Source organism: Anopheles marshallii, chromosome 2, assembly GCF_943734725.1.
Source record: "Anopheles marshallii chromosome 2, idAnoMarsDA_429_01, whole genome shotgun sequence".
NCBI classification, from domain to species: domain Eukaryota; kingdom Metazoa; phylum Arthropoda; class Insecta; order Diptera; family Culicidae; genus Anopheles; species Anopheles marshallii.
This window is the reverse complement of record NC_071326.1, coordinates 44,811,985-44,824,829: the sequence shown is the minus strand read 5'-3', so window position 1 is coordinate 44,824,829 and position 12,845 is coordinate 44,811,985. Positions and strand designations below refer to the sequence as shown.

At 42.7% G+C, this 12,845-nt stretch overlaps 1 protein-coding gene across 1 annotated transcript in view; it reads right to left on the bottom strand.

The window, feature by feature from the left end:
• Positions 1 to 10,776: 10,776 nt before the first annotated feature.
• Positions 10,777 to 12,845, bottom strand: part of LOC128719293 (protein obstructor-E-like) — a 37,845-nt gene continuing 35,776 nt past the window's right edge. Inside the window, exons 3-5 of the mRNA XM_053812918.1 lie at positions 11,847 to 12,035; positions 11,352 to 11,581; positions 10,777 to 10,863 (exon numbers count right to left, since the gene is read on the bottom strand). Coding sequence (XP_053668893.1) covers positions 10,777 to 10,863; positions 11,352 to 11,581; positions 11,847 to 12,035 — 506 coding nt within the window. The remainder of the gene's footprint in view (positions 10,864 to 11,351; positions 11,582 to 11,846; positions 12,036 to 12,845) is intronic.

Here is a 12,845-nt window from a genome sequence, read left to right as displayed (position 1 = left end):
ATTCAGCTCTTCAAATGGATGCTCTTATTGCAAAAAAGCTTCTGGAACGGTTGCTGACGTCAATCGTTCCATCAACTTACACTTGTTTAAAGCAAATTGAAATACAGATTCACATATTGCGCTGCATATTCCACGTCAGTGGAATTTCCGTAACACAAGCAATTTTTTTCAGCGCAAAATAGAACAATCATCTGTGAAAACATGAAACAAAAGAAATAAAATCATAACAGCAACAATTTTAGCTATTTCTTTTTGTTTTGATATAAAATTTGCTTACGAAATCTTTGAATGCGAAGTAATAAATTTAGATGTTACCATAAAATTACCAATAAAATTAACTTCATGTTCCATTACATTTCCACCCAAAATTTTTTTCTTCGATTTTTAGTTTTGTTGAAGAGTGCGTTAGAGTTTGCTGCATTCCGTCACTTTATTCGAAATATGAAACTATTCATGAGGTATTTCGTCAGTGGAGATAGTCTTTTTTTATATACCTTGTTGTTTCAGCTGCTTCAGACATAACAAAAAGTATGAAAATAAATGGTTAAAGTAAAGATACCCGGCCATGAACCAACCTTGGCAAGATTGTGTTATTGTGTGTGAGTTGCAGTAAAATAATTAACGTTGCAGTTCCTTCCGAAACCTGACACTAACCAAACCACGGGAGAACCAAGTCTCGTGGCGTGATGGCGTAACGGTAGCTTTACCAACTGCTGCAGAAACGGAACCCGCTGCCCTAATGAGCTACGTGGTCGCTTGTATCGAGAGTAATTTATTTTGAGCAGAAAATTCCAGGTGACCATTAAACTAATTAAACGATACCCAAGCGCAGCTCAACGAGGCCATACTTGCTGATCCTTTGTGCTGGCTCTTTCGGGCACTAACGGCTGTGTTGTCGAGGATGTGCTTCAACAGAATGCATTTACGCTCTATCCCACTCATCCCCGCGTACTATTCTACCCTTGTATCCTACCTTCTTCGAGATTATGTAGTGTACGGTTTCGTTCTCTTTTTTTTGGGACGCATCCTGTTTGTCCATCCGTAGTGAAGAAGTACTTTTCTGCACGGTGGTAAATGGTCGACTATCTCGCCAAGAACGCTGAAACATTCAAAAGCAGAGAAAGGTGGCAATTTTCGCATGTGGCTCTTGTGTCTGGTCAAAGTGTCATACTTTCGGTTTTTCTTCTTCTATGTCTGCGCCATCCAGTAGCAATGGAGCCATATTTCACCATTATTGTGTTGCTGACTCGGACTTTGACCGTATTTCCGGTGGTCAAACACAGAAATAAGAAACCAACAAAACGACAGACGATTGCATCTGGTTCGCCGGCATAGCATGTTTCTTGCCATTTTTTGTTCCAATGCGCTTTTGTAACTAGACGTAGTGAAAGGTAACTGTTCTGAATTTCAGGTAAGTCTCGGTCACACACTTTTGTTTGGAACGTTCGATATGATACTACGGAATGGTAGCATAGTTTTTATTGGAGCCTGTTCTATCCACACGCAATAAAATTTACTCTTTTCACAATGAAAGTAAAGGCAAAATACAGAAACCATTTTAAAAACAATCTTTCTTTGATAAGGACTTAATTTGAAAAGGATCTATACATCGCGCTATTTATAATATAAAAACTCTTCAAAACACTTTAATTAACTTGACCTGGACTAACTTTCAACTTCAAAGTCAAGTTCATGCATACTCAAAAATAATTCAGAACATATCAAGTCACAATGTGTGACTTTCGATTAATTACACAACAATGAAAGATTTTTATACAGTCTGTTGTGGTCATTTCCCAAGCAACAATCATGTAATCCCGTGGCCCAAAACTTTATCCAAATAGTAATAGAACTTGTTGTTAAATTTCTCTCGTCCCAAAACATATTGGATCTATCCGTAGATTCTGCATTAATCCATCGGAAAATAAAGACATCACTTAATTAGGTGCCCAATAGAACTTCGAAACTAAAATTAAAATAAAATGTTCTGTTCTGTCCATTCATGCCCACTAGCCGTAAGTTTCATACAACACGAACTATGTTGGCCTTCAATGCATGAAATGTTGCTCAGAAAATAACTGGAAGGTGTGATTTTCGGACAATCCAGTTTTATACTTGTAGCGGCGCCGGTTTTCACGTGAAAGAACCGGCCCAAAATCCCATCCGAACCAATCTTTCGACTCACTAACCAGCTAGGTAAAATAAATCAAGTAAGCCAGAAATGGCAAGCACAAGTAGGTCGTCACGCCAGAAGAAGGAGAAATGCGTGTGTTGCTAAAGCAGCTTTTGTCACACGGACCTGGCCTCCACGACGGAAGACCCAGCCGCCTCGATCGGAAGAGACGGCGAACATTGACAGCTGAAAGCGGCCGTCAACTTGTTTCAGGAGGATCGGATGCACTTCGCGTACCGAACGAGATGTGGCGATGAATGGTCTAGCAGAATAGTGGACAGCAGCAAAGAGAATGCGCAACAAGAATTTATTTTTAACGTGCGGGAATGGTCAGAAAATAGGAGTATAAACATTGTAAACCGGATCAAGGTGTCGTTGTTTTGTTTTTATCTGATCTTCGGCGTTAAGAAACACGATCTTCATTGTGGTGCAGCAACAAATTGTAAATAATAAAGAAAATTTCATTTAAATTATTACTATTTTGTTTTAGTTCCGACAAAATTCCTCCTCAGTGACTCCTGCATTTTCTAACTGCCTCTGAATTTTCTCCAAATCGATGGAAAGTTGCTCGAACTATGCGCGTTTCCATCTCTATCGCGTCTTACACGGGGAGAAAATCGAGAAGGAACTTCTCGTGACGGTCTAAGGTGACAAGCAAGATTGTCCATCGGGATGATAGAATCACGGTAGACGCTGGCATGGTCGTGTACGATAACAATTTTCTACGTTCGCAGGAAAAAAACGGTTGGGTTGTGACGCGGTAAATATGTAGCGCGCGGAAACTGTGCTCTCGAGAATCAGCTAAATCGGGATAACCAGGTTCGTCGTATCCTGGCCACGGCACCATGAACAGATTTGCGGATTATTATCTTTCGTAGTAATGTTTACCGAACTTGCAGTTGATGTAGCGTAGAAAAAAGAGAGGTTGTTTTATTTTGTTGCACCCGTATTTGTAATAATTGTTTTTGAGCACCCCTGGTCCTCACCTTCCGACAGTTGACGAAACTTAACGAAACCGATCGGCAGCTGTCAACTTCCTACCAGCGGTGTTATTTTGCGTGAGCAGCTTATTTACCATACACTTTAAAAATATTAGCTGAAAAAATGTGTATAAAAACTTTACCAGTTGGAATCAAATAAATGTCTATTTATTTTCCTAACCTACATTATTGTACCTCCAGCGCTTGCAAAGCACTCCTGCGCATCCATCAGTGCACTTGTTTCTCTTTTAATCAACATTTACCGCACAACGACGAACCTGTTGAGAATGTCTCCCCCACACCTCAAACGCAAATTCATCAAAAGGTTAAGCCCACCCAGCACTGATAGTCCTGCTATAGTCGAGCGTGAGCACGTTTTGCGCTCAATCTACTGCTCTGCCTTTGCACGTCGGCTTAATGCTTCAATTTACGCCTTCCATCACGGCCACACCAGGGCTGAGGCTGTTGTGGTGTTATTTCTCACCATCGACCTAACGACGTAGCGTCACAATTTCAAAGTACTACAATATTAACAGGGCATCCGGAGAACGGGGACAATGGTGATAAAAGAAAAAAGGAGGCAAACATACCGCAAGCATCCGTTATGAAATGGAGACGCATGGTACTTTTCACCAAAATACTTCGTTTGACTTTTTTTCCGCGCAACGCCCATCGGGATGCTTTCGAACGATGAAGTAATGGTAGCTCGTCTAACGGAAGAGCAGGAAACAACAACAAAAAATGACAACCATGCCCGTGCTGGTACACTCACAGGCGCTACCAATATCCCACAGCACATGCACTGGCCATGCTGGGACCGCACGGTACACTGGGCAACTAATAAAATTTACGCCACAAAATCCTTACGAATCGTCCCCGCCGTGAACGTTCGTTTTGTGGTGAAGAAAGCTCAGAATGTTGGGTATTTTTGAAGTATCCGTTTTCTTTTTTCGCACCCTACAATCATCGCTTCATCGTTTTTTTTTTGTTTGACGCTACGGACAACTCGCCTAGTTCCTGGTGCTGAATCTTCGACGGGTTTGGTCGAGAAAATTTATGACATCAACAACATAATATCACTTTGTCCGTACACACACACACACACACATGTATGTAAACCATGGGAAGCGATATGTGCAGACCCGGATGGGAATTTATGTGCTTCCGGTTCTATCACTCTCATGCAGCCAATTTGCCACCTTCTCTTTAAGCTGTGGGATAGTATTACATTTTTATTCGCTTAAACCAATCAACTCGTGGCAATGTGTTGGAAAGCATTTGGAAGCAACGGATGCGCCTCCATTGCTCTCGTGCTGAAAGCGGGAATCGCAAGATCGTGCCTTGCAATCAAAAACAATAACCGCACACACACACACACAAGCACAGCAAGTAGAACGAAATGAAACATGCAAAACCAGCAGCATACGAAGGGATAGGTAGAATCATAGCGCGGAACGGAATGGTTCAGATTGCTGCAAGAACAGACAAAAAAGAAAGGTGAACTCGGCTCTGAAAACACAACGTACAACACCTAAAATAAAGCTATAAGATCCCGCTGCAAACGACAATTGCACGGGACTCGGGAACGGCAGTTTGAAGGAATGGAGCAACAAACAAACCCAATTTCGTTGGCCACCAATGGTGCACGATTACGGCGAACAACGGTAATAACCGGGCGAGCCTTGGCTTAGCAAACGGCATCTTTGCAGCAGTCTTCTCGCAACACACAGCGCCGGTGGTGGTAGCAGGTCAGCTAGGAACAACATTGGATAAATATTGGCACTAAAATGCACGTTGCGGCCTGGTTTCAACACACACTCGCACACTTACATCCACACACGATGGTAAAGAATTTTCACTTGAAAAAAAAAAACTACACGTCCCAGAGGCTACCGATGGTTGGACAAAATGAAGAGGAAAACCAACCCCGCTCGGGATTTAAAATTCCCACCCCAAAAACCACGTAACTGCCTGGCTCAATTATTACACTCCCGAAACTGCACCGCGGAGTAACTATACATATAGCTAGCGCGTGGCTATGCATTTGTGTTAGTGTTGGGTCCGTAAAATCCATTCCACAACAGTAATAGCGGCTCCATTGTAATGATCATAAAATTTCAGTAAATATTTCAATTTTTTGTTGTTTTTTTCCCCCACACGAATGGAAGCAGAGGCTAGTATAGCCGCATACATGGCATGTGTAAAGAAGCGTTAGCATGTTAATGGTTCATTCGCTGTTTTTGTTTGCTTTAGCTTTGTAAGGATTCGTATGCTTGCCAAAAACAATTTGGAAAGATTAGGTGTGTTGTTTAACAGCAGCAGGCAGGTTTTGCTCTAAGATTAGTGCAGAATTATCAACGAACTATCTGCATCGTGTATTAAATGTTTGATATCATTAAATTTTTTAATTTTTGTGCGTTCACGATAACACCTGCTTCGAATCGTAACGCTTTTTAAATTTTCCTTCAATGTACGTTCACTTTGTTAAATTTTAAAACAATTTTATTTTAACCACGTCTTAAAATTCAATTTATTGTATTTATTTTTGTTTATTTGTTATTTTTGTATTTGCTTCTTGTATTTATACGCTCAGTACATTTCTTTTTGTTAACTGTAATGACTGTTGATTTTTTTGTTGCTGCATTTATTTTGCCTTTTACACCTTTTTGACCAGCTAGAAAACCCTGGTACGAAAACGCAAACTAACGCTTCTTACTTTCTATCCTTCTTTATAGTCAGATTAACTTCGCTCGTTGCGAACTGTAGTTACCATGCCGTCCTTGGTCAGTTTGCAATGAAAACCAAACAAAAATACCTTACCACCGCCAGAAAATAGCTACAGCAGCTACAAACAACCCTAATGAAACACAGCCAACAACAACGAAAAATATCAACCGAACTCGGCAATGGTTAGCAGCTTGCGACTCTACTGTCTCCGGTACGAAAAGATGAAGATAGAGATGGGAATAAAAACACAATGCAAAACGAGAAAAAAAAAACGACGGTGAATAACAGCGAACGAAGACAAAAACACAACGGCCACAAACCTTCGAATGAAATACGGCATAATAAGACACGGGCAAACAAGCGATGGCACAATCCTCCGAGGGGATCGTTCGTCCTTACGCCGCCGGCCAGCACCAGAACGGAACCCAATCTCCAACGACACTTTCGGAAGGATAGTTTTATTTACATTCCAAACTTTTCCATTTGTCTGCTCCACTCCACTATCGGTGTCCCAGCACAATCAACTGCCCCGTGCCGCTACCGGTGACCATCCCTGCTGGATGTGCTACCGTTTCGTGTTTGTTGCTGATTATTTTTGTTCCTCAATTTTTCTCTCACCCCTTTTTTTTGCATGGCACATTGTTCCCTTTGGTCAAATCCGTTTTACACCCGAAGGCACAACTTTACAATCGAGTTCTCTCCGTCGTTCGTACACTCGGTTCCACAGCCGGTCGTGTCACCCGTACAGTACCACCTCAATTTACCACCCGATGTTGATAATGAGATATGATACCGTGGGAGAGCGAGACAAAGCAAAAACTCGAAAACAACATAGAATTAAATGACAATTCTTCTTTTTGTTTCGCTTTGTTCTCCCACTTCAGCCATACGGACTGTTTAGCTGTCGCAACCGTGGGCAACTAATAAGCGGCATTATACCACCCGGCTAGCTTTATGCGCGATGTGCTCAGGCAAGCAAATTGGGGTAACTCCGAGCACCGAAAACTTGCTGCACCGACCGCGAAGCTTACCTTAAGCGAGGAGTGATGGTTGAAAAAGCAAGAAAACGAGCACTACAAGACACTAAAAAACTCGAAAAGACATAAGCAAAAACCGTACCAACCGACACGGATATAGAAGACGGCGGCCAGACTGTGGGGTCGGGGGTATGTGTGTGTGTATACGTCTTCCGTAAAGATCTTACAAGAAATTGTGCTTTCACAGCGCCCAACCGATTGGCCTACCGAGTGGCCCGCACTGGGATGATGCCATGTCGCCTTAGCATACCAACAGGGCAGAAAACTCTCGCATCCGCAGCATCCATTGCCATTGCCAAAACGGTTCGCGAAAGTTTTCCAATAAATTTTATTTTTAATTAATTTTAAATTCAGTGGTAATTTTTGTGGCATTAATTTCACAGATTTTCCACAGATGTTCGCACCATGGCGGATGAGGAAACGCTGGAACTGGGAGAGGAGCAGCGGCTGGGTATGATGTTTCTTTGCTGTGAGCGGCTGCACGGATAGTGTCCTGCTGCGTTGTTTCTCAGCATGGGACGATATGGTTATGCTTCGAAAATTGGTAAAACCTTGCGGGATGGAAAAACCACAAACTGGTGGTCGGTCTCGGGGAAGCAATGGTGCGAAAGCGGAACGGTGAACGGGGCGGGAACTTATGATGAAGATTTCTTTCCGAGGTGTTTGGTGGCAGGGTAAGGGTGGCGGACACACTGCTACCGCCCCGACGCTATTGGAAGCCGAAATTACGGCGGATCATGTTCAAAATGATGTATTTTTGCTTTTTCATCTCTTTCTCTCTTTCGCTCTTTCTTTCGACAAACACACGCACGGAAAAGACCGGCATAGGGTAAGCGAGCAAGTAGCATCATATAATAATGCCGCTTGTGGACATTTAAAACCCCCGAAAAGAAAACGAACGAAAAGGGAAAGGAGCTCCGACCCAACATGAAGTAACATTTTCACCCGGCTGAAGCTGTCCCGTAGCGTTAGCTTCAATTTGCGAAGCTGCCATTAAACTCATGTTGATGTGTCCAAAATTAACGATAAAGCCACACCGAACCCGCATGGTCGCGCAAGGAAACGCCTCGGCATAAATGCGCGGAACAGTGAAAAACACTTCTGCAACAAGGCGTGGTGTGTTATGGCGACCCGGGGCCGATCGCGATGGATACGGCCTTTTTCATTCGCATCAACACCAAAAGTTTGACTTTAATTTCACTTCGTGTCCAGAACATTTCCTGTATGTGTGTGAGTTTGTAGGAGCATTTCATTTTGTTTTGTTTGGAGGATGTTCCGAAAGTTGCGGTGGAAAATAGGCGAGCACAATTTCACGCCATGATCGATGTGACTGACGTTGCGTTACATTTGTCACAATTTATTTTCCTCGCTTGAAATATGACGGAAGTAGGTCATTTTTTCTCTCTTTTTTCTTGTTTCTATTGCGTGACGGACTTCAAACACGTTAATTCAACCGCCGAAAGTGTGAATTTGCGGGATGAAAAATGAGAATGACAGTGTTGAATTTAATCAGCCTTAGCAGTGGCTGAATCTACTGCAAAACAGTATCACAAACTTCTAAATTACCAATAACACAACAAATATGAAATGGATGCAATGATGAAGGCAGTAAACATGAGCCATAATTTAAACTTATTATTGGACTTATAAAATATAAAAAAAAGTTGTTAAAAGCTTGATCACATGGCCTTGTACAAAGCTTACAAGCTTACAAAGAGGTATCTTAAAGGTAGAGGTAAAGAGGTAAAGAGTATGATATCTTCAACCTGCTTTTTTTGTATGCTTTTAGATGTTTGCTCGAATAGAGCTAGCTTTCCATTCAAATTAGCAGGCAATGGAATACAAAAAGTATGGCAGCATGTGAAACTCTCAAAATCAGTAAACATCAATGTAAAGCATTTTATAAAGCTGCTAGACAAAGTCTAATTATTCTTCTGATATTCTAGAATTATTAACAGCATTTTAATAATCACTCGCTTCAAGTTCTTATTCATGAAATTATACAAATACGATGGACCCATTATTTGATAGATGCAATCTTAGAATTTTAGCCTTCTTACTTGAGCCATTCTTAAGCCCCAAGAATTAACAGGTCTGGTCTTCAATTATGAAAGCGGACTAAACACAACTGAAAAAGTCCAGGATTACTACGAGTTACCCTGATATTGATTGCATTGAACCTATTAGCTATAACTCACAATATTTGAGCTGGACTGTTTAAATGATTATTGCCATACTTTCAACACTGCAATTAACAACCAGACATAATTTCTTTTCACAATGCGTATCGGGAAGTCTCTCTCTCACCTCGGAAGTGCAATTCATTGCAATTCCTGCTGTATTGTGGCATTTCTTGAGACTGACAAAGATTCAAGTATAGGCCTTAAGTTCTTCCCGTTCCGTTGTGGGCCATAAAAAGACAAAAAAAATACGAATCGAAAGCATGTCGCCCAACTGCAACTGCTACCACACACAGCCAATTTTCATCTATTGTTTCACCATTCCCGCAATAGGGCAATTCACTTCCCTCTCCATTTTAGCTTCCGCCATCAACTCGACACCGGGCACAAATGGGCAGTGCTGAAGAACGTAAAACAAAATCAACACAAGAAAATAACGCTTTCCTCGTGTACCACAAACGAAGACGAACTGCTCGCCGACACGTCCACGGAGCAGAACACAAACAAAACAGAACACACTAACACAAACACACCCATTGCGTTTTCACCGCTTTTGCCATTTCGTCCGGTAAGTCACCGCCATAAAACTGTCATATTAGAGAAGATATTAAATCGTTCGTACTTGTCACGGATGCGCCTTCCGGTGCAATTAGATGCGGATGCATCAGCAGCACGCAGATGCTACGGTAGTGATATTTATGGCTTTAAAACTTTTTACTTACGCCTTCGCGGGAAGTTTCTTCCGACAGCTTCCGCTAAGTATGATTAAAATAAACCTCATACTGACATCCTTTATTTCCGATCCAGAGACTAAAACGACAAAAAAAAAAATACAACCATCCAACAGAACTCGTGTTTACAGCTATACTTTTATTTACGCTTTATTTTACGCCCTCTTCCTTCGGCTTAACGTACGTTACACATTCTTAAATAGTGAGACAATGGTAGGGATACGATTATAGACACGATGGTGCGGAATGGTACAGATGGATTCTGCGATGAAACAATGTCAGCAAAATGGGGGAATGGACGAGTTCCGCGGACAAAGTATGCGGAATGAATCGCCGAATGAATTAAAATTCGCTTCGAAACCCATTCGGCACCGATGACGATGAGAACGAGATGACGTATTTGATTAAGTAAGTTGTTAGCTCATTTACTTCGCCGCCACCTTGGTCCATCGTGGCACCGTGGCTGTCATTGACAGGGTGCTTTCCCGGTTTCACATTCCGCACACAGAAGGTTCGTCCGCCGGTAACGAAATACAATGTCGGCACTGCTAAGGTGCTTGTTCCGGAGCAACAAGACACCACCCATTGGATGTTCAATTTTCACCTTATTCCGGTTCATTTCTGTGCCGGGCAGCTGAACGTGTATATTCTACTCTACGTCCAATAGTTTGGTGATGCGGCTTGGGAGTGTGTGACTGGGGCAATGGGTAAAATCCAACAGTGGGGGGGACGAAAACTGATAGGATGCTGGTGGTGAAGTTTGGGGTGGAGAATATCAGCCACTACACATACACACCTACACACCTACACTCGTCCTCACACGACCGTAACTGCTATCGGTGCCCCCCGGGGGTGGTCAGTGAAGTTCATCGTTCGTCCGCTTGGACTGCACTTTTCGTGCTGGCGTATCTACCGTGTGTGTGTGTATGTGTGGCTGACAGTGATTGTTTAGTTCTTGTTTCGTCCTCCCGATTGCAATTTGCCACCCTGCAGTCCACCGATGCCGGACGATTGGTGAATAGCGTTTGGATTTCCCTGAAAAAGAATCAGGCGAGTTGTGAAACAACCAGAAATAGAGAGAGAGAGAAAGAAAAAAAAAGAGAACGAAAGAGACAGAGAGAAGGTTGAAAAAGAGAAAGCAAGAAACAGCGGGCATTGGCATTAGATATGGATTTGTAATGGTGGCAAATTGGTAATAGTGCGTGTTATAACGCAGATTAATGTGTAGAAATGTTGTGAATTTTTTATGTACGATCGCATAATGTATAGAGAGAGCTTTCACGATGATGGCACCTTGTTGAGAAGACAAAATTTAACAACTGAAACAACTTATGTCTTTGTTTAGTATACACTGAGATCTGTTCTACGCATCGACTATAAGTATTTCTCCAAGAAAGAGTTGTTGAGAAGCAGAGAGAGTGATTAAATAACATTATCTACACAGTTAACCATTTTTGCGCAGTAAAACTTTCAATTTTCAGCAATTAACGGTTATAATTTGCGTTTCATTTCACCAGACATACCTTGCCATGCTGCTGTTGCTGCTGTTGCTCTGGTTCGTACTCCAACGGTAGCGGCGTGGTTGGTACATCACAGTCCTCAGTAGGTGGCACGACACAGCGCAGACTACGTCGATCGAACACGAGCATGGCAGGACAACGTTGAAGCCGTGGGTAGCCACCCTGACATTGCCAGTACCGATTGCAAGACTTTCCTAGCGGGACATTACCGTTCGCATCATCGTTGCAAAGTGCTGAGAAAGTGTATAAAATGAATAACTGAAACTCTTATCTTGTATTTCTTCAAGGTTTGAATTTTAAACAGCTCGTTCCAATTCGAATACTGATACGTCTATTAACAATGAAATATAAAAATATTTATACAACTTCCTACTCGTTGTTTTTTAAGCGAAATGGTTAGTTCATTTCAATTATAATCAAACACAGATAAGATGAAGCTCTTTACAGCTCCATTTCCACTCTAAGGCTATAGAAACGAATGCTACTATTTTTACTTACGGTGCTTCTGACATCCATCAACGTTTTCGGGCCAATCGCAGCTGTGAGCGTTTTCGTTGTACAGCAGACCACCGATGCAGAGCTGCTCGGTAGCGGTACCATTCCAGCAGGTCCAGTATCGCGTACACGACGTCTCGTGACCGAAGATGCCGTACAACCAATCACAGTGCTCCGTCGAGATCGGACCGTCTGAAAATGGGAGTACCGGGAAGAGGATACCGATTTACCGGGTACGTACTGTAGGTGGGTATGGGTGGGATTAAAATTATCGCCCGACCAGAAGCAACCACCTCAGTCGAACCATACGACGAAACGGACGTAGGGTTTTGCAACATCGCAACACAACACCAGAAGGACAAACTTTGCACCGGTCATTACCTGCTCCCTGCTTAAAACTAAGCGACACTCGTGCATTGTACTCGTCGTTGGCCCATAAGCCCTCGCCACCCCGGTAGCACTGTGATGTTTTACTCGTCGATTTCCCATTGAAATCGTTTCCGTTCCCTCTGTACTGGGCACCGCCGGTAGCGAGTCGTACTACCGACCAAACACTACAGCACGTTCGAGTGCACTCAATTTTCAGCAATTTTGTTGCACATCGCAAACCTGCAGTCCATGCAGCACCAAACCCTGGTGTGGAGGTTCGCTCAGTTCCTGCCCTACGAAAAGAAGCGCGCGCAATCGAACAAAGACTATCACACAAAAAACGAGCTCGATTAAGTTTGGATCCCACATCGTCTCACCTTGGAAGACCTTGTTTCGATGCGCTTAGGGCATCCGCACCACTCTGCTGGGTGCACCAATAAATGAGCGTGTGCTGCTATGGAAGGAAGGCACTTGTATAACCCTTTGATGGAGTTGCTAATTCGGCTGGCAAACGGGTTTCATGTTACCGTTTGCGAGCTGCATAATGTCGGTGAATTGGGTTAATTTCCGGAAAATGCACCGGAAAATTTCTGAAACAAAGTTTTCTGTCGTTGTGTGCGAGAGTCTGTGCTG